This window comes from Acomys russatus, chromosome 19, assembly GCF_903995435.1.
Source record: "Acomys russatus chromosome 19, mAcoRus1.1, whole genome shotgun sequence".
Taxonomy (NCBI): domain Eukaryota; kingdom Metazoa; phylum Chordata; class Mammalia; order Rodentia; family Muridae; genus Acomys; species Acomys russatus.
In genome coordinates, this window is record NC_067155.1 from 372,422 (window position 1) to 397,720 (window position 25,299).

The 25,299-nt window shown below is 46.6% G+C and overlaps 1 protein-coding gene and 1 pseudogene across 1 annotated transcript; both read right to left on the minus strand.

Moving 5' to 3' along the window:
• Positions 1 to 416: 416 nt before the first annotated feature.
• LOC127202972 (uncharacterized) lies at positions 417 to 5,157 on the minus strand. Its single transcript, XM_051161803.1, is given in 7 exon segments — positions 417 to 716; positions 719 to 1,434; positions 1,437 to 2,129; positions 2,132 to 2,642; positions 2,644 to 3,866; positions 3,869 to 4,566; positions 5,084 to 5,157. Coding segments are annotated over 7 exon segments (4,215 nt in total).
• Positions 5,158 to 5,651: 494 nt separating this feature from the next.
• LOC127202973 (protein RRP5 homolog) lies at positions 5,652 to 14,117 on the minus strand (annotated as a pseudogene).
• Between the last annotated feature and the right edge of the window lie 11,182 nt (positions 14,118 to 25,299).

Here is a 25,299-nt window from a genome sequence, read left to right on the forward strand (position 1 = left end):
TTGGGTGTGGGTCCCTAGGGCGGTTACTGGAAACCGTATGGGACCTTTGATAGTTGGGAGCTCGCATGTAGCTATTCTGGGAACTAGGGTGGAACTCCTGAGGCTAGTAGTAGCTAGAAATGGGAGAAGCCTCAGGTCTTACATTTTATAATTTTACAATTTTACAGTTTCTCATTCCCTCCTCTTGCTGTACCTAGCTTGATCTTGTTGGGTCAGGATGAGAGCCTGAGTAACATTAAGTCTATTTTTAATAAGAGCCATGAGTTGGTCTAAAATGTAGGGTCTATAGGTGAGGGTTAGTAGAAGTAACTAGGGGGCCTATAATGGCAGACATTAGGGTGGTGAACCAAGGGGATTTAATATACCATCTTTTGTGGGACTTTATGTTGAGAATCAGTAACAAGGGGGGAGCACAGTTAAGGGCCAGATCGGGTCAGTCTTATCTTTAGAGAATCTTCGGAGCGGTGTAGGTGCCATTGGGAGCGTTGCTCAGGGTCTGGAGGAGGAGGAGCGGCCTTGGCATGGGAGGCATGTATCCAAGCTGCAATTCCGTCTACTTTGAGGGCAGTGGGTGTGGTCAGGAGGACTGTATCGAGTCCCTTCCACCGAGGCTCGAGCCCTTGGGACCAGTGTCGTCGAATGTAGACTGAGTCACCGACGTGGAAAGGGTATCTTGTCTGGTTGTGGCCAGGCTTGTAGATCTCAGCAACGGGGGGGGCCAAACTTGGGCCTGTACAGCTTGTAGCCCTTTTAGGCGAGCCTGCAAATCAGTTTTGGAAGCAGAGGGCTGATAAGAATTGAGCATGGTAGACAGAGGAGGTGGCCCGCCATATAAAATCTCATATGGAGTCAGGTTAAAAAGAGAAGGGGTGTTTCTGGCTCTAAACAGGGCCAGAGATAGGAGGCGCCTCCAGTCTTTTAAGCTAGTCTCTATGGTCAATTTAGTCAAGGCCACTTTTAAAGTTCTATTCATCTTTTTTACCTGTCCTGAACTTTGGGGTCTATAAGCACAATGTAAATTCCAATCAGTCCCCAGGATCTTGGCCAATCCCTGACTTACCTGGGAGATGAAGGCTGGCCCGTTATCTGACCCGATTACCTTAGGGAGTCCAAACAGAGGAAAAATGTCTTCTAGGATGGCCTTGGTTACTGTTTGTGCTGTTTCCCGTCGGGTTGGGAAAGCTTCTACCCATCCTGAAAAAGTGTCTATGAAGACCAATAAGTATTGATAACCTGCAGCTGGGGGTTTTACCTCAGTGAAGTCTACTTCCCAGTAGGTTCCTGGTCTGTCCCCACAGACCCTGGTTCCTTCTGGGGCTTGGCTTTTGCTAGCGTTGACTTGCTGGCAGGCTTGGCAATTAGCTACAGTTTTGTCAATCAGGGCATTGGCTCCAGGGATGATGAACTCTGTTTTGTCCAAGATCTGTCGAAGCTTTTTGATCCTAGGTGGGTCCAGGTGTGCATCTGTTGGATCATGGCAGTTGCCTCTTTGGCTGGTAGCACTGTCTTGCCATTTTTGATCCACTGCTGGAGTTTTGGATCTAATGAGGCCCCTAAGGCCTGAGCCTTGGCTTGGTCTTCCGAAGTATAGATATATGGTTCTACTTGGCTGGTTGCCTGATTGGCTCTATCGGCCTCTAGGGCCAGTGTTAGGGCCTCCATGCGGGCGACTTGTTTTGCCACTCTGTCCGCCTGTTGGTTGCCCAGGGCAATGGGGTCCTGTCCTTTTTGATGCCCAGGACAGTGAATGACGTCCACCCGAGCAGGTAGGAAGAGGGCTTTTAGCAAGGCTTTAATTTTGGGCTTGTTTTTGATCTCTTTGCCCTCTGATGTTAATAAGCCCCTCTGTTCATAGATGCTCCCATGTATGTGGGCGGTGGCAAAGGCATACCGGCTGTCAGTGTAGATATTAGCCTTTTTGCCTCGAGAGAGTTCCAAGGCCTTGGTCAGGGCTATAAGCTCAGCCTTTTGGGCAGAGGTCCCCGAGGGAAGGGCCTGGGCCCATATGACCTTCTGCCCATCCACCACTGCTGCCCCTGCCCGTCTGGTACCTGAGTCCAAATAACTGCTACCGTCCGTATACCAAGTGTGGTCGGCTTCTGGAAGTTCGCCATCTTGGAGGTCCTCTGAGTTCCATGTGTCTCAGCCAACACTTGATGACAGTCATGTGGAGTCTCTTGTCCTCGGTCTGGGGCTGGCAGCAATGTAGCAGGGTTGAGGGTAACTGGAGGGCCGAAGGTGATACGTTCGGAGTCTAGGAGTAGAGCTTGGTAGTTAGTGAGACGGGCGTTGGTGACCCATCTATCGGGGGGCTGGCGTATCACTGCCTCCAGTGCATGAGGCATGACTATGGTCAGGGATTGTCCCAAGGTCAATTTGTTGGCATCTTTAACCAACAGCGCAGTGGCAGCCATAATGCACAGGCATGGAGGCCATCCAGCGGCTACGGTGTCTAGTTGTTTAGATAAGTAGGCCACAGGCCGTTTCCAAGGTCCCAGAGTCTGAGCCAATACCCCCTTGGCGATCCCTTGTTTTTCGTCTACAAAGAGGGTGAATGGCTTAGTGGTGTCTGGCAATCCCAGGGCTGGGGCAGACAGGAGGGCCTTCTTTATGGCTTCAAAGGCCTGTTGCTGGGGGGGGCCCCCACTGGAAAGAGTCGGTGCCCCGTGTCAGAAGGTATAAGGGGGCAGCAAGTTCAGCAAAGCCCGGTATCCATAATCTGCAGAAGCCTGCTGTCCCCAAGAACTCTCTTAACTGTCTGGGGCTCTGAGGTGGGGGAATCTTGGCCACCATGTCAATTCGACTCTTGGTGAGCCATCTTTTTCCCTCATGCAGGACATAGCCCAAATATGTTACCTCCTTTTTGCAGATCTGGGCCTTCTTGGCCAATGCACAATAGCCTTTGTTACCCAGTTCTTGGAGTAAGTGCTGGGTGGCGGTGATACAGGCCTCCTTGGTGGGAGCAGCCAATAGAAGGTCATCCACGTACTGCAGGAGTGTCACCTCAGGGTTCTGGGTGTGGAAGTCTGTCAAATCCTGGTGCAGGGCCTCATCAAACAGGGTTGGAGAATTCTTGAACCCTTGGGGAAGGCACGTCCAAGTCACCTGTCCTGAGAGTCCTAATTCAGGGTCCTTCCATTCAAAGGCAAAGTACAATTGGCTTTGGGGGGCCAAGGGCAGACTAAAGAAGGCATCCTTAAGGTCTAGGACAGTATACCAAGTGAAATCTGGCCTTAGAGTGCTCAGTAGATTGTATGGGTTGGGCACTGTGGGATGGATGTCTATCACCCTCTTATTGACTTCTCTGAGGTCCTGCACGGGCCTATAGTCCTGCGTCCCTGGTTTTTTTACAGGCAAGAGTGGAGTATTCCAGGGGGATTGACAAGGCTTTAAGACTCCTAGTTGCAGGAATCGGTGGATATGTTTTATAATGCCCAGCCGGGCTTCTTGACTCATTGGGTATTGTTTGATTGAGACCGGTACAGCCGAGGGTTTAAGAGTCACAATAATAGGTGGCTGTGTGTGGGCTAGTCCAAGCCCTCCGGTCTCTGCCCATACCTGAGGGAACTGCTGGAGCCATGGGTTATCTTCTGAAAGAGGCCCTTGAGGGGTGGGCTCAAACAGTCTGTACTCATCTTGCAGTTTAACAGTGAGAATCTGCACAGGCGTTCCCATGGAGTTAAGTACTTGTGCCCCCTCTTCTGAGAAGTGTATTTGGACCCCCAACTTAGTTAGCAGGTCTCTTCCTAACAGGGGATAGGGGCATTCAGGAACTACTAGGAAGGAGTGGGTCACGGTACCTGTGCCACGGTCAACAGTCCGTTTATTAGTCCATCCGTGTAGCTTGCCCCCAGTTGCTTCTTGGACCAGGAAGTTTTTGATGACATCGGTCCAGCTGGCTGGGTCAGGACTGAGTGTTGGGCACCGGTGTCTACCAAGAAGGTAGTACGTTGCCCCCCGACTGTAAGAGTTAGCCTGGGCTTAGGGGGAGCTTCAGAGCCCTGACACCTTCAGTCACTATCTTCGCCTAGGGCCAAGACTGGAACCCTTTTCTGGTCTCTGGGTCTCTTAGGGCAGTCTCGGATCCAATGGCCTCTCTCCTTACAATAAGCACATTGGTCCTTTTCTACCCTGGGCCGCCTCTGATCTCCTCCCTCTCTATCCTGTCCCTTAGACCTAGAATTATCGGCCACCACTGCGGCCAAGATCCGAGTTAATTCTTTGCCTCTGCATCTTTCTCGACAGTCCTCTCATTCTTCTTGCTCTTTTGCCATTCTGGTTTCCCTTTCTTCCTGTGTTTCTCTTTTATTATACACCCTCTCTGCCTCCTTTACAAGGTCCTGGGTGCTGAGAGACTGAATGCCCTCCAGTCTCTGTAATTTCTTTTTAATATCAGGAGCTGCCTGATCTATGAAGGACATGACTACTGTTGCCTTGTGTTCAGCTGCCATGGGGTCAAACGGGGTATACATTCGGAACCTCTCCAAAAAGGCTGAATGTCCTCCTGAAGACCCACTCAGCCATTGATGCTGTGGTCCTCCATAACTGCAGTCCTGGCCATCTGTCCTTCAGCAAAAGCCCATTTTAGCATCAAGGTTTTCCAGTCTGCCAGTTGTGGGGACATTCTGAGAGAGCTGGTGTGCTGAGTCTAAACTCCCATGCTCACCAGTCTGCAGGTTGTGGGAACATTCTGAGAGAGCTGGTGTGCCACTTGGTGTGCTGTTTGTGGTTTAGAGTTACTTATATTTATTATATGTGAAGAGGTGTCTTGACTAACGTAAGTCCTTGTTCTGTGTTCTGCAGTTCCCTCAGACAACAGAAGAAAGATGGAGGCAGATCCCCTGTTACAGTTGAGTGTTAGACACCATGTGGGTTCTCTGAGAGCAGCAAATAATCATAACCAATGAGCCATCACTCCAGCTCTCACGGTTGCCTTTTACCCTTTATGCATATATGCTGTCTTGAGTCTTGTGTAATAGTGGAGTTAGGATTAAGGGAATCAGAGGTGTCAAGGACACCACAAGAAGTCCTACAGAGTAACTAATCTGGGCCCATAATGGCTCACAGAGACTGAACCACCAACCAAAGGGCACGCCCGGTCTGGATGTAGGCCTCTACACGTGCATAGCAGATGTTCAGCTTGCTTTCCATAAGCATGTCCTAGCAATTGGAATGGGAGCTGCCTCTCAATCCGTTGTCTGCCTTTGTATCCATTTCCCCTAGTTGGGCTGCCTTGTTTGGACCCTGGGGAGAGGATGCGCTTAGTCCTGCTGTGACTTGGTGTGCAAAGGTAGGTTAGTACCCATGGGGTCCTCCTCTTAAGTGGGGGAATGTGAGGATGGGACTGGAGGAAAGGATGGATCTGTGATTGGTATGTAAAGTGAATTATTAATTAATGGAGAAAACAAGATTGGGGCTCCATGGTAGGTTTGTCTCTTAGCATGATCTGGGGCCACAATGCCCTTTCTTATGTTGTCAGCAGTGACCAGCACAATACATTCAGCTTAGGAGGGCTTCTGAACTGTCTGGTCAGGAAGAAAGGCAGCTCTGAGAACTGAAATCTATTCTACAATCAATTTAATAAGAAAACAGAAAGAAACCTAATGGGCTGAGTTGGAGTGTGAGAGTTGTGGCAGAACCTTCCAGAACCTTTAGAGATGCTGTCCTGAAGGAGTGTGCTCCTTGCTCTCAGTACTGACCCCTTTGTCAGACCCTACTCCTGGCTGCCTCTTCATGAAGGCGGTTTGCTTCACCTTAGAAAATGCAGCACGCAGTTCATGGCTCTTATTTTTCACTGTGGAAGATATGTATATGGCCTGAGCAAGAAGAGCCAAACTGCAAGGTTTTAGAGTGTAGGGTAAGGACAGCACCATCTCAGTGGTCACCGGCAAGGTACCACAGGCCTTCCTGACAGAGGTCTGCACACTCAAGACTGTTTAGCATGAAAAGGGTGCTACTAAACTCTTATGCGCTCACACAAATGTCAGTAGGAGTACTGTGGTTCATCTACCAGTCCGGAAGCATCTGCCACACCATCTAAACACTATGCTGAGGACCCACAGGTGAGTAAGGCACAGCCAGCCCCAGGCTCCCTCCTCAAACTGAAAAGATGGACAAGGAAACACATTCATGGTAGTAGGGATCTTGGTAGTTTGGAGGAAACAATGTCATCTGCTTTCCAGTGTATATATGGATGGCTATTTCTGTGTCAGGGTTATCAGCGCAGAAGGAGGAGACCCACAGGAGAGTAGCCAAAGCCTCTGCCCCTCTGATCTGGCTGCTGAGCTGTGCAAAGCCCTGGTTGTCAACACCTGTCTGGGGACACAGAGGATTTTTTCCTCCACACTTTAATTCTCCAGTCTCAGAAGTGGGATTGCTCCAAAGGAAGGTTTACAACACTAAAACAGTCACCTGGAGGAAACACACCATCCACGTGCTCTGAGATCTGCCATGGCAGAAGGGCGGTTTCATCTGCCCCGCTCACGTTCCAGGCCTGCAGAGTCAAGCTCTCCACTAGAAGCACATGGGCACCATGCACCGCGGCTGCTCTGGAGCTTCCTCCCAGCACTGCTCGGCTGTAGCTCTTTTCCTTGTTATCAAGGAGGATTCCTTCAGCCATCTCTGCATTCCTAACCTGGACCTCTAGCTGGGCAAATTTGGAAATCACGTCCACAGGCTCCATGGTGGATGGGCACTCCAGAGCTCACAGTGACTAGGCCCAGCCTGGCTCCTCCCCGCCCCCCCAAAAAAAAGACACCACATTTGATCCAGATAGCCTCCTGCTGGAAATGTTTCAGCATCTAGTTGTACAGCTCACCAGCTTCCTTAAACTTATTGGGCTTGGCGTTGATGTCAGCCACGTGCAGGAGAACCTTGAGCCTGCGAGGCTGATTGTACTGCACAGCTTGTTCAAACACCTTAGTCAGGGACTCCTGAGAGCCACACGTGTTTCAGTAGTGCCACCCATACATTCAGCTTCTCCCGCACATTCAGCTTCTCCTGCTCCTCCCTGAGCCAGACGGTCTTCAGGATCCTCTCAGCTGCAGCCCAGAAGATCTCAGTCTCAGCAGCCTGCAGGTGGAAAGCCATGTACTGCAGCCACAGGATGCAGCTGTCAGGGGAGCTCAGCACCAGATGGTGCACCTACCCAAAATACAGAGATGTCTGGTCAGTCTACATCAACATGCCCATCAAATGTGGCAGCCAGAAAGAAGTCAGGGACATTTTTGAGCAGATGCATCTAAGCCTAGCCCCTAAGATGAAGTTCTTCTTCAAGCGCTACCTGGAGTGTGAGCAGCAGCACAGCACTGAGAAGGATGTGCGGGATGTCAAGGTGAAGGCCTTGGAGTATGTGGAGGCTAAGAGCTCAGTGCTGGAGGGCTAGTAGCTGAGGGTCCACTGGACACTGGTAGCAGCAGGCAGCCCAGCCTGCAGCAGATGCCTGGACACTGGGAACCGTTGCCTGGAGACCATTTACCTGGTACTTTTCCTGCAGGATTCCTGCAGGCTATGATGCCCATGGAAGGTAGACTTGGCTCGCTGGTCAGAATTTTGAGATGCTTTCCCCTTTAAAAAAAAAAAAAAAAAAGTCTTTTGAGACAGGCTTCTCACTCTATGGTCCTGGCTGGCTTTGGACTCAGAAACCCGCTGTCTCTACCTCCCAATTGCTGGGATTAAAGGCATATGCTATCACTTCTTGCTTTAAAAAAATAAGTATATATGTTTTTTTAACATACTGAGTCAAGGTCTTAAACATGCTAAGCAAGTGTTCTTTCACTAACCCACACCCCAGCCCTTGAGGTTTAGCACTCTTGTTTTGTTTTATGTAACATATTACGTCTTTCTTTGCCTTTTCTCACTTGCTCAGTGTTTTTAGGCAACAAGCTTTTGGGCTCCAAGAAAACAACAACAAAAACAAACAAACAAATGTTTGGAGTCTTCTGTCTACTTAAGAGAGCTGAGAGAGAAGAGAGGAATAGAATAAGTAGGCTGATGCTCTGGGAAGGCCATGTTTGTGGCTATTTACAAAAAATACCAGGCTGCCCCTTTTCTGACCACGTCCCCTGGATGGGGAGACCTGGCAGCACTCAGAGGAAGGATAGCAAGTTACCAAGAAGAGACTCGATACTCTAAGAGCATATATAGGGGGAGGAGGTCTCCCTCAATCACAGATATAGGGGAGGGGAGAAGGGGGGAAGCGGGAGGGAGGGAGGAATAAGAGGAAACAAGGGAAGGGCTAACAATCGAGATGTAATATGAATAAATTAATAAAAAAAATTTAAATCATAAACAAACAAAAACAAAAATACCAGGCTGTATTGGTAGTGAGTGAAGACAATAGAAAAATGGAACAGGAGTGGGCGAGGAGAGGAAATAGAAGAGTGAAAAAAGGGAGAGCATAGAACATGGAGGTGCTAACCATGGTGATACGGGAAGCTTGGGGCCGAATGCTGAAGATAATGAAAAGATTTTATTGAAGAGATAAATTGAAAGGGAGACCCCCAAGTGGAACATGCTTAGCATAGGGCAGACAGAGGAAGATTTAGTGGAAATATAGGTAGGTTAGGAGACCAGGAAGTAAACTGAGGCTGGCACAGGTGTGACTAGGAGGACCAGCTTGTCAGAAAAGACAAGTATACTGTTTGTCTTTGTGCACTGAGTCCTTGAACACTGCTGGTGCTTGACAGTCATGAAAAGGGACATTGTATAAATACAGTGTAGTAACAAATCTAGGCTGAGTGTCAGGGCTCAAGTGAAATGTCAGCACCCAGGTGACGAAGGCAGAAACATTAGTGCTGGTTCATGGCAACTCTAAGATGAATTGTGAATTCTGCGCCAGCTCTGGCCACAAAGTCAAAATTATTCTTGGAAAAAAATAGATTTCTTCTGGCGCACATGCTGCTGAAGGGGCTTAGTGGGCTGAAGGACAGCGCTGGGGCCTTTACTCTGCTCTCAGCTTTGGAGAACACATGAGTTGTAGAAAGCATGGTGGCCCTGAGTCTCTGCAGAACTGGCTTTCAAGCTGAAGCTGCTGTGTCATCTTCACAGTCACTTTCTTCACTAGACACAGTACAAATATTGTAACTGTAAGGAATTATAGAGCTATAGAAAACAGACAGGGCCCAACTCGAGTCAGCCCTGCATCTCTAATTTATAAGACCTTTTTTTTTAGGTAGCCTTATGATACCATTGTATCTCCTAGCTAATCAACAATCGAATGGTCTTCATTTCCTTATGATGACAACAAAACCAATATGCCTCAGTTTCCAATATTCTGGACATGTTGAGTTTTGTTTCTTGTTTGTTTCTAACACCTGAGATGGTTTACATCCCTTTACCTGACTCTCATTACTGTGTACATATTACCAGCACCACAACTTCTGGTAAGGAAAGAAATGTAAAGAATTCTTCCATTCAATTTCCTGATATATATTAAGACGTCTAGTCAGCATGCAATTACTGAATTAGAATCTGGTGCCCTAACGTCAGTCTTAGCCCTGATGTATCTGGGCTTATGATTTTGCACAGAGCATTTCCTCTCTCAGTAAATGGATGTTCACAGTCCACAGTGGAATAACCAGCAGGCTGCGCTCTGGACTCACTGAGATACTGAGTATATAGGAGAGGACGGTGTAGACTGAGCACACAAGCAGTTCCTGAGAGATTTTCCACAGGAGCAGAGACAGAGCTGAGGGTGTAGACAGGAGCACTGAGACAGGATGCTTCACTGTGGCGCCACCCTCCACTCTGGTCTCACATTAGCATTTGAATGTCAGTGCTGTTCAGCAGGAGTGTTGGGAGGAGAGGGGAACTGGCTGCCACATCTGCTAACCCTCCTTGAGCAGCATTGCCTTGACTGACCTGGGTGGAAAGGAAGCTGTGTCTTACTCAGGGCTCCGTGTACATCCCATTCTGGACCCGGGGTTTACAGTTAGAACTTCAGGACAGAGAAATGGGACCCTGTATCATGTCAAGGACATAGGAGCAACTGTGTTCCCTGCTGTGGTCCTCAAAAAAAAAAAAAAACCTCTCTAAATCTAGTGTTAGTGTCACAACTCCCTGTTCAGGGCTGCCTTGTGAGCACCTGGGGGCTGAGGTCACCAATAGTTCATGGCCAGCGCTGTTTGTTGCACAATGAGTTCCTGGAAAACTTGTCCTACACATAAATCCATGCCCTGTTTTAAGGAAATATTTTCTTCATGTTAAAAGTCAGAGTATTTTTATTGATTATTTTGAATTTTCACACAATGCACATTGTACTTGTTTTCCAATGCTCTCCACCATTGTGCATCGCCCTAACAATTTTTTTAAAACCCACACATCTAGTGCAATTTGTGTTGTTCATATACTCAGTGGCCCTTACACCTAACTGGGTCCTTCTCCACGGTGACCCCAAGCTAGGAACCATCATACACAAAGAGCTACCCTTTAGCACCTTTGCCACAACTTTTAAGGACATTCTTCAATGGCTCTCTGTCTATTTATTTTAGCATGGAGGCCGAAAGACCATGGACTTCCACATGTTTTCTTGGTCAGGCAAGGACCAATGACAGCACCATCGCCTTATTATAAAACCATATTCCGGGGGTTCCAAGATGGCGTCTACCAGTATGCACCATATCTGATCTACTCCAAGGAGACCAGGGACGTGAATGGAGCCACAGTCTGCTGGATCTTGACAGCTGTAGGTGAGTGGGGCCCCAAACTCCACAGAACACTGGTGGGCCTAACCCCGGGACAAGCAACAGCTTGGAGGTTGTTAACGTACTCCCCATACTCTGGAACGGAATCCACATGTGAGCTGCAGCTGGCATATACAGCACAAACTCGCTGTGTGGGGAGGTGGTTTTCTGGAGCCCCTGGCCTGAGGAGTCTCAGGGAATAGGTTGAAACTGCCCTTGGATCCCTCCACCCCCCATGCCAAACTGCTGAGGTTGCCCACCCAGACTGAGTGGAAGCACAGGCGGCGGGGCCGCCAAAAACAGCTAGAGTGGGCGTGCAGCTCGCGGGCTGTCCTGGGCCAGACACAACGGACTGAGCCTGCAAACAGGGGCAGTTAGAAACCAGCTTGGACTGCTCCCACAGGCCCAGCAGGATCTCCCATGCTAGCAGGAGCCGTGGTTCATACTTGTAGTGTCTAATTGCTGACCTAGAGGAATCTCTGAGAGGCACGGAAACCACTGGCACAGTGGATCCCACCAGCGGCCTGAAACGGTATTGTCTCTGGCCCACCACGCACTGATCCTGCACTCTCCAACAGACAGAACCTAGCTGGGTCAGCTCCCACAGGCCTGGCAAGATCTCCCGGGTTCCTGGGAGAGGCTGGACACTTCTACAGGGTATAGAGGCAGAGCTAAAAGACAGCTACAACCCAGAAGATCTGATTCACCTGGGGTCTTGGCTACAAAGCGACAGGAAGGACAGGCAGCTGTGACCATCCTACCCAACCAGAATGCTTGTGTGCTGACCTTGTTCTGGGTCCCAAAACTGCTGATCTGAATTACAGCAGTAAGGTGAAAGGGTCCAAACAGAAACCTGCTTTGGCTGACTCAGCCTGGAGCCTAAGGTATAGAGAAAAAATCTCCAGGAGTGGAAACTGGATCACCTGCCTGTTCCAGGGAAATACTCCCTGATCCCCACAGGCAAGGGTACCCGACCTATAACCAGTCATCAACTATCCACTCTCAACCAGTGAAGGTCACTACAAACTACCTCACAACATCATAGTCACCAAAATGACCAGAGGACAGCAAAAGAATGCTAACAAAAGCCAAAACAGTTTGGCATCTCCAGATCCCAGCAATCCCAATGAAAACAACCTGGAGAACCCAAAAACAATTGATATACAAAAAGATGACCTCAAGTCCTTAGTAAGGAAGATGATAATGGAAGAAACTAATAAAATCTGTAAACAACTGCAGGAGGAGGCAAACAAGAGGGCTAAAGATTTAAAAGAGTCATATAAAGAAGCACTTGAAGAATTTCAGAAAAATACAAATAACCAGATGAAGGAAATCATTAAAACAGTTCAAGACCTGAAGATAAAAATGGAAGCTATGATAAAGGAACACACAGAAGAAAAACATGATCAAGAGGCATCAGAAAAGAAAGCAATCATCTCAGAGGTGGCCTTATCTAACAGAATGCAAGAAATGGAGCAACGAATATCAGGACTTGAAGATACAATCGTAGAACTCGAAACAACCACCAAAGAAAATGCTAAATCTGAAAAGTTCCTGACACAGAACATCCAAGAAATCAAGGACACCATGAAAAGACAAAACTTGAGAATAATAGGTATTGAGGAAAGAGGGGACAACCAACTCCACAGCCCAGAAAATATCCTCAACAGAATCATAGAAGAAAAATTCCCCAATTTGAAGAAGGAGACGCATATAAGCATACAAGAGGCCTACAGAACACCAAATAGGATAGACCAGAAAAGAAAATCTTCCCGTCACATAATAATAAAAACACAAAATATACAGAACAAGGGAAAAATATTAAAAGCAGCAAGAGAAAAAGGCCGAGTAACATATGACGGCAAACCTATCAGAACTACTCCCAACTTCTCAGCAGAAACCATGAAAGCCAGAAGGGCTTGGACAGAAGTCTTGCAAACCCTAAGAGAACACAGACTCCAGGCAAGATTACTATATCCAGCGAAACTATCAATAACCATTGATGAAGAAAACAAGATATTCCATGACAAAAACAAATTCAAACAGTACCTAGCCACAAATCTGGCTTTACAGAAGTTACTAGAAGGAAAACTCCACCCCAAAGGGTCAAATTACAACCATAACTACATAGGAAATAGATAACTACACCATCGCAAAATCACAACCTTACAAAATCCCGACTGTAACAAACAGCAAAACTGAAGGGACTTTGCAGTCACTGGTCATTAATATCTCTCAACGTCAATGGTCTCAATTCTCCAATAAAAAGACACAGACTAACTGAGTGGATGCATAAACATGACCCAACATTCTTCTGCATTCAAGAAACACATCTCAATCACAAGGACAAACATTGCCCCAGAGTAAAAGGGTGGGGAAAATATTTCAAGCAAGTGGTCACAAGAAGCAAGCTGGGGTAGCCATTCTAATATTTAATAAAATAGACTTTCAACCAAAATTAATCAAAAGGTATAAGGAAGGACACTTTATACTCATCAAAGGTAAAGTCAACCAAGAAGACATCACAATTTTGAAAATCTATGCTCCTAATACAAGGGCACCCACATTTGTAAAAGAGCTTTTAACAAAGTTTGAACCACTCATCGATACCCACACATTAGTAGTGGGAGACTTCAACACCCCACTTTCACTCAAGGATAGATCTTTGAATCAAAAACTAAGCTGGGAAATAACTTCATTAACCAATGTCATGAATCAAATGGATCTAACAGATATCTACAGAACATTTCACCCAAACGCAAAGGATTATACCTTTTTCTCACCACCACATGGGACGTTCTCTGAAATTGATCACATAGTAGGTCACGAAGCAAGCCTCAACAAGAAGATTGAAATAATACCTTGTATCTTATCAGATCACCATGGTCTAAGGCTGGACTTCCACAACAACAGAAATAACAAAAAGCGTACTAACACGTGGAAACTAAACAACTTTCTACTTAATGACACATGGGTCATGGAAGAAATAAGGGAAGAAATAAAAGACTTCCTGAAATTCAATGAAAATGATGGAACAACATACCCAAATTTGTGGGACACATTGAAAGCAGTGCTAAGAGGAAAATTTATAGCACTAAGTGCCTTTAAAAAGAAAATGGAAACATCCCACGTAAACAACCAGCTGGACTCCCTCACCTGAGCCCCAGGAAGGATCCCTTGCAGCCTCTGCTTCAGGGTGACAACACTGATGGTGCTGTGTAATTTACAAGGGCAGAGTCTTGCCTCTCTACCTACTAAGAAGTCCAGGACAAAGCAGATGGCTCACTGTTCACTGGTTCTCACCGGCTCCACTGGCAGCCACAGCCAGCCTTCTGCATGCAGGATCAGCTCTAGCTCCTGATGGGACTGCTTGTTGTCAGGCAGGATGCAGAAGCACAGCAACTTCAGCGCAAGTGCCACCTTCATCTTGCTCATGGCCAAAGTCCTGGGTCCCACAGAGAGGGGAATAAAGGCCAGAGGGACCTGTCTTGGATGTTCTCTGGATCAAAATGGAAGGAGTCATTGACCTCAGGGTCCAACCACACACTTGAGTTGTGATAGGTTCCGAAAATATTGAAAATGCAAATGTCCTGGGTGCAGCAGCAGGAGACCATAACGACTGGGAAAGTCAACTCCCTTGTATTCATCGGAGGAGCCCTGTGTTGGACTCACTACACTCCACCCGTGCATCTTGTCCTCTGCGATGAATGGCCTCCTGCCCATCCACTGCCTTGAACAACCACCAAGTCATGAATGTCACCTGTAACCACACCTCTTTTCCTACTTTCTCTCTCCTTTTAACCTTGGTCTCACTTCAGAAGCCATCTGGTCTTGCTGAGGTGTTAAATCTAAACCCACCTAAAGTGTTACAGAGAAAGAAATCTGATTCTTAAGTGCCCAGTTCCCCCCTCATATGGACCAGTTGTGACCCTCAGAAGTACTGGATAACCCTATTTTTTTCTTTTTTTTTTTTTTCTTTTTTTTTTAAATTTTTTTATTAATTTATTCTTGTTACATCTCAATGTTTATCCCATCCCATTCTTCCCTCCCTCCCATTTTCCCATTATTCCCCTCCCCCATGACTGTTCCTGAGGGGGATTACCTCCCCCTGTATATGCTCATAGGGTATCAAGTCTCTTCTTGGTAACCTGCTGTCCTTCCTCTGAGTGCCACCAGGTCTCCCCCTCCAGGGGACGTGGTCAAATGTGAGGCACCAGAGTACGTGAGAAAGTCATATCCCACTTTCCACTCAACTGTGGAGAATAAAGAAACTGTGGTACATATACACTATGGAATACTACTCAGCTATTAAAAGGAATTCCCCTAAATTTGTGGATAAATGGATTGAGCTAGAAATGATCATAATGAGTTAACCCAGAAGCAGAAAGACTCAAATGGTATATACTCACTTATATCTGCATACTAGCCCAAGGGGCATGTCTCAAGAAAGCCTTCACTTACCAGGAAACTGGAACAGAGGGGAGGACATCCTATTGGGACTCTAAATGAGAGACACATGGGAGAATAGCAAAGGAGAAGGATCCAGAGGGTCCTAGAAACCTACAAGTAGAACATTATGATAGGCAGATTTGGGCCCAGGGGTCCCGCTCAAACTAAGGCACTAGCCACGGACAATACAGGCGGTAAACTTTAAACCCCTACCCAGATCTAGCCAATAGTCAGAACCCTAATTTTTTAAAAGACGTGAATGGAAATCACCCCCTGACTCTGGAAAAAGGCAGCAGCCCTGTTTCATTGAGGATGCTACACTGACACCTAGTGGTCAATTAAAGTATCATTCTGAAGACCCCTGCAGCATGGCTGGCTAGCATTTCTCCAAGCTGGCCGTTTCCAAGTCCAAGAAATCTGGACAGAGATCTCTGGGCTGGCATAACAACTGAGAGGATGAGGCAGGGAGATCATGCTTCAAGGCTAGCCTGGACAACCCTGGGATAACAAGAAAGGTAGAATTTGAGTTCATTAGCGGAACACTTGCCTGGTACACAGAGTCTGCATATGTCTGAACCAGGTCCTCTATTTTCCATAAAACAAAAAGTAAGTAAACAAATAAATGTGCAAAATTAAAAACTGCGGAAATGATGAGATGACAAAACAAAATGCAGATTACACTGTCTCTCACTTTCTGTGTGTGTGTGTCTGTCTGTCTGTCTGTCTGTCTCTCTCTCTCTCTCTCTCTCTCTCTCTCTCTCTGTCTCTTGCTGTCACTCCATGTCCCTCTTTCTCCTTCTCTATCTGTCCGTCTCTCTTATGTTCTCCTTCTCTCTCCCTCCCTCTCCCTGTCCTCCTGTCTCTCATCACAGACCCTGGTAATTGTCTACTCATCTTGACTCTACAGTGCTACAGCGAACATCTCCAACCAGGAGCCTGCAGGAATCCGGTGGGGTGAAAGACAGGGACGTTTCAGTGTCGTGTGAAAAGGAACATTCTTGCTGCACAGATGTGTCCAGCACTAAACCACTTTAAATGATCTGCATGGGGCGTCATTTCTACTGAGATTGACATGCAGTCCCGTGCTACAGCAGCTAGTTCATTCTGAAAGATCCTCTTGTAAACTCTAACCCCTCATGTGATTGCTGGAGGACAGCTAAGTGGTTCTGGGGACACTTGTAATAAAGACTAATGGACACTGCCATATTAGTGCTTTGTGTGACAGATACAATAGGAAATGTATATGAAGGAATACTAGACTCCCGCCGTATACCACAGTCTATGAACACACCAGTGAGTGACAGGACAGAGGTATAAAACACGAATCAAAATGAAGAAAAACCGAAGATTTCCCTATATATCTAAAAAAAAAAAATGCCAAATACTATAAATGCAAATGCATTGAGATGAAGAACGGGTTGATCTTTTCTTCACAAATAAATCAACATAACATTGCTTTTTCATGTAACCTTGCAACATGTACCAACAAAACCCTTTTTACTTTCTCAAACTGTCTCATGCACCCTCTATTAGCCTGGCCTCAAACCCAAGCATGGTACAGAATGCTGCAATCCTAAGATTCTACAGAGGCTGTTGCAGTGAGAAAGAAGCTACAATAGCTGCCACACTCTTTTCACTTGGGGGAACAAGTGACAAGGCCGCCAGACTTGTTGGCTCCCAACAATGGTTCTATAAAGGGAGGCAGAGACAAAAAAAAAATGTCCATGTGTACGAAACAAGAGGGAAATCCTCTGTGAGTTCCAGAAAACTATGACCTGCAGAGACAAAGAGATATCAGGAAAACAAAAGATGAGGAGAGAAAACATCCAGAGGTAGCAGGGTATGGGCCAGAGAGCAGCATTAAACAACGACAGAAGGAATGTGTGCGGCCAGCATGCCTTTCATTCACTCTGCTATTTGCCAAGGGCAGAAGCTTGCATTTGAGAGGTGAAATGAAGACCACTTGGTCTGGCTGTTCACAGTCATAGCACATACTAGTGTAAAGATACAGGGTCACGCTGGTCCAAGAATCAAAGTGGACAAAAGACAGATAAAAACAGAGGAGAGAAATGTGAGTCCAACCTGGGCCATCCCAGCCTAAAGAAGGACTCCTGAATGAGAAACCAAAAGAGAAGAGTCTTGGAGATCATCATCCCCTACAAGGTGCTTTCAGTGCCCTCAGCCCTGCCCTTCAACAGGCGGAAAGAAGCCATTTGCCCTCTTTTTTTAATCATGGACAAATGCTTACAGCTCACAACTCAGATCAACTGAAAAGGCTTCTCGACTGAGTTGCCTATCCCTAGATGTCGCTCTCTATCCTGCCCAAGGCTACTCTCTGTAGATATAGCATGTATATACACTGTAACCTGAGCATATAGGTTCTGTTGAACGTGACACTTCATACGCACATTATAAACAGCTTCATCAAGGGACCTTATAAGTAGCACTGCCACGATATCCTGAGTAACAGTCATGGGAAGAGGGTCTGCTATGACAAGAAACTCCCACTTTCACCAGCTCATACCTCTGTCTTCATGGCTGCTGTTGGTCTCCTAGCATCCTGTCCACCCAATCCTGTCCTTTAGCTCAGAATCGGACCTTCTGATTGGCTATTGCCTGACTTGTGATGTCATTCTCCCTCCCAACCTATCAGCACCTGGTAGAATCTTGAGGTTTCCATGGTGCTGCCTGTAAACAAATTTGGATCATCACAGGTCACCTGTGACCAGTGACCAGCGAGTGCTCTCTGCTATTGGCCACACAGGTGGTATTGGTCTGCCAATCAGACAAAGACATTTATCTGGATCCATTGTAACCTGGATTACTGTTGCTACACCTCAGACCCATCCCAATAATGCCAGGTAATGAAAAAAAATTTTTAAGATTTATTTATTTATTATTACATGTACAGTGCTCTGCCTACATGTATACCTGCAGGCATCAGATCACATTATAGGTGGTTGTGAGACACCATGTGGTTGCTGGGAATTGAACTCAGGACTTCTGGAAGAGCAGTCAGTGCTCTTAACCTCTGAGCCATCTCTCCAGTCCGGGGAAAAAAAAAAACCTTTTTAAAACTGCCTGTGTGGTCAAATCTTCCCTTATTTTTAGTATTTACTGTAATCTTTAGAATATTATGGATTCTAGAGATATAGATAACTTGAGTTCAGTGTGACATTTCCCTTTGGTGGTTAATAACGTGTTGACTTAGTACGGAAAGCTTGCTCTCAAGTGTAATGCCATCTATGTCAGTTAAATTGCAGTGTCACTATGCTCTGGACTCTGCACTGTTGAGTCTTAAGAGGCAAGTGAGAGAAGCATGGGAGAATGGGGAAATAGAAAGATCCAGAGGGTCCTGGAAACCTACAAGAAGAACATTATGACGGGCAAATCTGGGTCCTGGGGTCCTGCTCAAACTATGGCACCAGCCAAGGAAAATATAGGCAGTAAACTTCGAACCCCTACCCAGACCTAGCCAATGGACAGGACATTCTCCACCGTTGAGTGGAGAGGGAGGCTTGACCTTCATACAAACTCTGGTGCCCCATTTTTGACCACATCCCCTTGATGGAGATGCCTAGTGGCATTCAGAGGAAGGATAACAGTCACCAAGAAGAGACTTGATACCCTGTGATCATATACAGGGGGAGGAGGTCCCCCTCAGTCACAGACATAGAGGAGGGGAGTAGGGGGAAGCGGGAGGGAGGGAGGAATGGGAGGATACAGGGATGGGCTAACAATTGAGATGTAATATGAATAAAGTAATAAAATATTTTTTTTAAAAAAGAGACAAGTGAACGGGGAAGAAAATCAAGTCTTTCTTCATGGTATTAAATGCAACACAGACAAAAAACAAACAAGGTGTGCAGAGACCTAGCACTCCACACCGTGAGTGTGATAGTCTCCCTCCGCTACTGCTTCCCTGTTACTGTTTCAAGTTCTGCTCTGTTCTAGATGTATCAGTCACACCAGGTGTGCTGGCACAGCAGTAAACACAACATGTAGGGCTGAAGGCGTGAAGACCAGATCAAGCATACCCTGGGCTACAGTGTTCTGAACAACTCTGACACAAGGAGTTCCCTCTAGAAGGGTTACAGGCAATTAAAAGTGACAGAGAAAGAATCAATCTTATTCAGAGAGGAACCCCCTAATAGGTTAGCAAATCCCACAGGGTCAGCTCTAATTACATGCAAGCACCATGAAAAGCTATCAACATTTTTTATTCACGAAGTTCACATACATGTGTGTATATAGAGAGAGATCATGAATTACTGAAGGAACGAGAAGGGCACAGGAGGCGTTAGAAGGTGGAAGTAAACAGGTAAATACAGTATTCATATACCAAATACCCTATACATCATTTTCTAAAAGAGAAAAACAGTAAAGAGTATGGACAAGCATGGTGGTGCTGGGACTCACCTATGGCAACAGCATCCCAGAGGCAGAGGCAGGCTGGTACCTGTAGTTTCAAGGCCACGTTATCTTATTAGAGAGACCTTGAGTGTTGTTTTCTAATTTTTTATTATTCTTTAATAATTTATTCAGATTACATCCTAATTATTATCCACTCACTTGTATCTTCCTGTCCCCCCTCCTACCTCTTTCACCCTATTCCCCTCCCCTAGACCACTGACAGGAGGGGCCCTCCTCCTCCGCCATATGATCACAGCCTATCAGGTCTCATCCAGACAGCCTCCTTCCCCTTCCATTGTGTGCTGCCAGTCCTCCCCACAAGGGAGAAGTGGTCAAATTCGGGGCACCAGAGTTCATGTCAGAGGCAGTCCCTCCTCTCCCGACACCCGTGGAGAATGAGATGTCCATTGGCTACATAGAGGGTCTAGGTTTACTGTGTGCATTATCCTTGGTTGGTACAGCAGTTAGCGCAGGTCCCGCCTTGGTCCAAATCCACCAGCCTTGTTGGTCGTCTTAAGGGGGTCCTGGACCCTCTGGGTCCTTCTATCTCCCCATTCTTATATACCACTGTAATCTGGAGTTCCACCATCTGTGCCAACCCCCCTGCTGAGTGGAGACTCTCAAAGCGCACTCATGGTGGGCTAATATCCACTTATAAGTGAGTATATACCATGTGTATCTTTCTTGGTCAGGTTATCTCACTCAGGATGATCATTTCTAATTCCATCCATTTGCCTGCAACTTTCCATTTTTCCTTGTTTTTAATAACTGAGTAGTACTCCATGGTGTAAATGTACCACAGTTTTATTATCCACTCTTTGATTGAAGGACATCTGGGCCGTTTCCAGATTCTGCCTATTATGACTAAGGATGCTATGAACATACTTGAGCAAATGTCTTTGTTGTATGGTGGAGCACCTCTAGGGAATATGCCAAGGGTCTTGAGGTAGCACTAGTCCCAATTTTCTGAGAAAGCACCATATTGATTTCTAAAGTAGCTATCCAAGTTTACACTCCCACCAGCAATGCAAGACTGTTCCCCTTTCTCCACATCCTTGCCAGCACGTGCTGTCACTTGAGTTTGTGATCTTAGGCATTCTGATGCTATAAGATGGCATCTAAGTTATTTTGGTTTGCATTTCTCTGATGACTAAGGACATTGATCATTTCTTTAAGTATTTCTCACCCATTCAATATTCCACTGTTTAACTCTGAACCCCATTTTTATTGGGTTATTTCATTTGATGGTATTTAACTTCTTGAGTTCTTTATATATTTTGGATGTTAGCCCTCATTCAAATGAGAATTTCTTTAAGTGTTTCTCAGCCATTCATTATTCCTCTGTTGAGAATTCTCTGTTAAGCTCTAAACCCCATTTTTAATTGGGTTATTTGGTTTAGTGGTGTTTAATTTCTTGAATTCTTTATATATTATGGATATTAGGCCTTTTTCAAATACAGTATTGGTAAAGATCTTTCCCCAGTCCCCCAAGCTGTTGTTTTGTTCTGTTGATAGTGACCTCTGCTTTACAGCAGATTCAGTTTCATGAGCTTCCATTTATTAATTGTTGACCTTACAGCCTAGTATTCTGTTCTGGAAGTTGTCTCCTGTGGCAATGAGCTCAAGGCTCTTCCTTACTTTTTCTTCTAACAGACTTAGTGTATCTCATTTTTTGTAGAGGTTTCTAATCCACTTGGTTATTCATTTTACATCCCAGTCATAGACCCCTCCCTCCTCTCCTAGCAGTCCTATGCTCCCTCACTGTTTCTCCTCACCACTGGATGGAGTGCCCCCACCCACCCACACCAACGTATCAAGTTGCATCGTGACTGAGAGCATCCTCTTCCCATGTGGTTTGGCAAGGTAGCCCCACCAGGGGAAAATGATCAATATCAAAAAACAGAGTCCATGTCAGAGACAGCCTCACTTACTAGGGGACCCATAGGAGTACCAAGCTTCCCATCGGTTACATCTGTGTAGGTGGCCTAGGCCCATTCCATACTTGGTACTTGGTTGGAGCTTCGCTCTCTACAGGCTCCTCTGGGCCCTGGTGATTTGCTTCTGTTGAAACCATGTTTTCCTACATAAGGAAATATCTGCATAGGACAGAGCAAAGGAAAAGGCATGGGAAGCTCTCTAAGGCTCTCCTACTTCTATTTCCGTACTGGGTCACAGCTCTCAGACAGTGTGTATAGGAGCTATGAGAGCAAGACAAAGCAAGGCAAAGAAGGATGGTGTTGAAATTGGAGCAAAAGCTGGACCAGATCTACTAGGAATCTGATGTCCACACAAGAAGAACAGAAAATTCGTCAAATGAGTGTCATCCTATCCAGTACCAAAAACAATCTGGAAACTTAGAATTAAGATATGTGAGGGAATATCAGTCTTGGGCTCCTCCAGAGAGTACAAGTGGAGATAGACTACTGCAGACAGAAAGATAGGAAGCATCGATCTCATCCTTTACACACTGTCCTCTTGTTCCTACAGAAAATCTCCAAAGCGCACATTTCTTTGGGACAGAAAATTTTCTGCATCCCTCCTTGCCTGTGCTGAGCAACTCCACATCCTCAGCAGGAATTATGAGCAAATTCTCCAGGGTCTCCACCCCATCTGTGAATTCAGCATGGCTTCTGCCATCAGTCTCCACTGCTTCACAACACACGTTGATGGGCAGTGCCCTCTTTTACCAATATGCTGGCAGGACCATGGTGACATTGCAGACTGGCCAGGGCAAGATCTCCACCTCAGCACTGTCCTATCCAGATGCTCTCAAGTGGGATCTCACAGGAAGTACAGATGGGAGGGCAGATGCACTACAGCATTTCACTGTGACCATCATGGAACAGGGCACCACAGTCTCCTCACTGTCTGTGACCTCCCAGTGTGATAACATTGTAGAGTCCAAAGCCATAGTCCCTATCCAACCCAGTCTGCCAGCTTTCTCCATGCCGCAGCACCACAGGGGCCAAATCAAGAATATAGCCTGACACCTTCTTACCAGGGGAGAAGCAACTTGTATTATTATGACCACAATAGCCCTGGCCCTCTATTCATACATGGAGAACTTGGGCACAGCCTGCATGCCTATAGCTCTGTGTCTTACTTTGGGAGCCAGGCCTCTGCCCTGGAACCTGAGATGGTGAGGGGCAAAAGGAAATTCAGCCAACGAATGTCCAAACACAACTTTCCACCTCTGCCTTCTCCTAATCCAGACCTGCTCAAGCCATGACAGACACCAGTCTTCACGGTGAGGAAAGAACCAGGAGGGGAAAGGGTGAGATTAGCCCTCCAAGGAGAGTTAGCTCCACCATTCAGTAGTGGGCACTCAAAACTGAAGGAGAATGTGTGTCCAGACAGGTTATTCTAGTTCTAGCTTTCCATCCCCATCATCAGACTCTATAATGAGAGAAAATGTAGAGCCATAGTATGTGGCATCCATCCTGCATCAAGTAATGGCCACCGAGGTCACCAGAGTCATGCATGTCACTACTAATGCTAATCAATCCAATGCACCAACTACAATCATCTCCTTCCTCGTCTGTTGCTCTGTGCTCTAGAAGGGCTTTTCGTTTGCATGGCACTAGATTTTTCTATGAGTTGAAATTCTCCTCCAGATTAGTGCAGCTCAAATCTGGCCTGGAGAAGGTGCTCCTCCCACATTCCAAGCGCTTCTCATAGCACCTAAAACCGTAGAGACAGAGTTAGGGGAAGCCCACAGACAATTGCTACATTGGCCAAAGCTGCTGCTTCTTTTTTCTTCTGCTGTGGTACTTCAGAGGTAATCCATGGCCAAGATTATACAATAATGAAGACATGTTCGCTAATATTGTATCACACCCAAAGCCAAAGGTTTTAATTTCTTAAATCAAATGTCATGTACTTATAAGAAGCTTGTGAAACGTGGTCTGGTTTGTGAAATGCTTGCCTCACAGCAGTGCCCAATGAGCCTTAGATGCTTAAACCCACATAAAAAGCCAGGCACCTCGGGGCATCTGAGTAAAGTCATAAAATGAAAGAAGTTGGCAGAGTCAGGTAAGTTCTTGAAACTAATGAGCCAGATAACCTGCCTAATAGCAAGGTTCTTAGGAAATGAGCGTCACTGTCTCAAAGAGAAAGGGGAAAGCAATGGAGAAGAACACATGAAGGGAACTGGGTACCATACCCATGGTGGCTATGCACACAGCACCCAAACACAAAGCAACACCAAAACATGTGAGAAAACACCACAGGCCATCATAAGCAGAAATGGAGCAGTCATCATCTGCCTGTGGACAGAAACTCTGTCAGTCCTGCTCAAGTAGAGCGCATAGGAATGACTTCCACACAGCTAAAAGGGCCTGAGTGCTGTGGTGCTGTGACAGGAGGGTGGGGCAGTATCTTACTTACCAGGCCCTAACTTCTTCCTTGACTCTTTCTCAGTGGAAAAGGAGACATCCCTGTGACTGCTACTTTCAGATCAGACACTCTGTCTGTTACAGAGTCCAGAGCTATACAACACCTGCACCCAGGCTTCCAAAATGAGGACACCAACTGGATAGAGACAGGGCCTCATCAGCCACCATCCACAGCTCTTCAGATTTCCTAGCCTGGGCTACATCTCCAAGTCTGGAACAAACAGAGAACGAAAGCTTGAATAGGACTAAAGCTCAGCTTTCAGTGCCTCCAGATGTGGATGAGAGCCTGAAAGAAAGCCAAGAAACATCACTCCTCCCTTTGGCACACCCTGACATACAGCAGCATCTGCACTGCACTGATGCTTGGAGCTCAGCACAGAAGCCTGTTTCTGACAATAACAGCATGGGAGGCAGCATCCTTGGTCTAGAAGAGTAAGGGAAGTGGGACAGTTTGATGATGGCCACCATTGACTTTGCAGACATCAAAAACACTGGTGGCAGATATTCACCTTCCACAATTCATGAACTCCCTCACAGACCTAGAGGTAGTACAACATCCAACAGCAACCAAATCTAAAGTCTCCACAGTTGTGTGGAGGGATCAGGCCAAGGACATCTTGAGAGCTATTAGTGGACAATCAGAGCAGGTGAGGAAGAAAGACCATGAAGCCTCTGAGCTGTTTGATGGAGCTCCTCAGGCCAAAATCCAGCGCTGGGAGCTGGTGGAGGGAGAGGGATCTGTGGGCAGTTCTGGAGTCACTAACAGGGCTATGGACAACAGGGCCAAGAACTTGGAGGGAAAAACTCAGAAAGGGGCACCCAGGCTCAACACAGCTAGAGCACAGGAGCATGACATGACCAAGCGGACTAGAGAAAACAACTCCAAGAAAACAGAGGAGCTTATGCAGTCAAGGAGCAGAGTCAAGGCAGGAGAGAAGCCCAGTATCCCCAAGACCAACAGGAAGAGGAATCCTCCTGGGCTCAGCCACAACTGCTTTTAAAAACCTAGAACCCACCACGGCAGGCACATGCTGAAGTCCGTGCAGGTCTTTCATCCACTGGGGAAGAAGAGTGAAAAAAAAATTATAACATGCTCCTCCTGGGCTCTAGGAATCTCCAAAAGCATCAAAGACCCCAGGCCAGGCCCAGCCACAACAGCCCTGCTGGATATGCAACATGAGGGCGAGGGCCCTGACAAAACCTTAGGCAAAGCACAGAGAGCCTTGCACATTAGAAGTGTCCAGCTTCTTCCCAGTGTGAGCTGCCCCCACCTGGGAAGGTCAAGTGCCTTTTCCTACCCTGGACATCTAGGTTGCTTCCAGATTCTGGCTACTATGAATAAAGCTGCTGTGAACATAGCT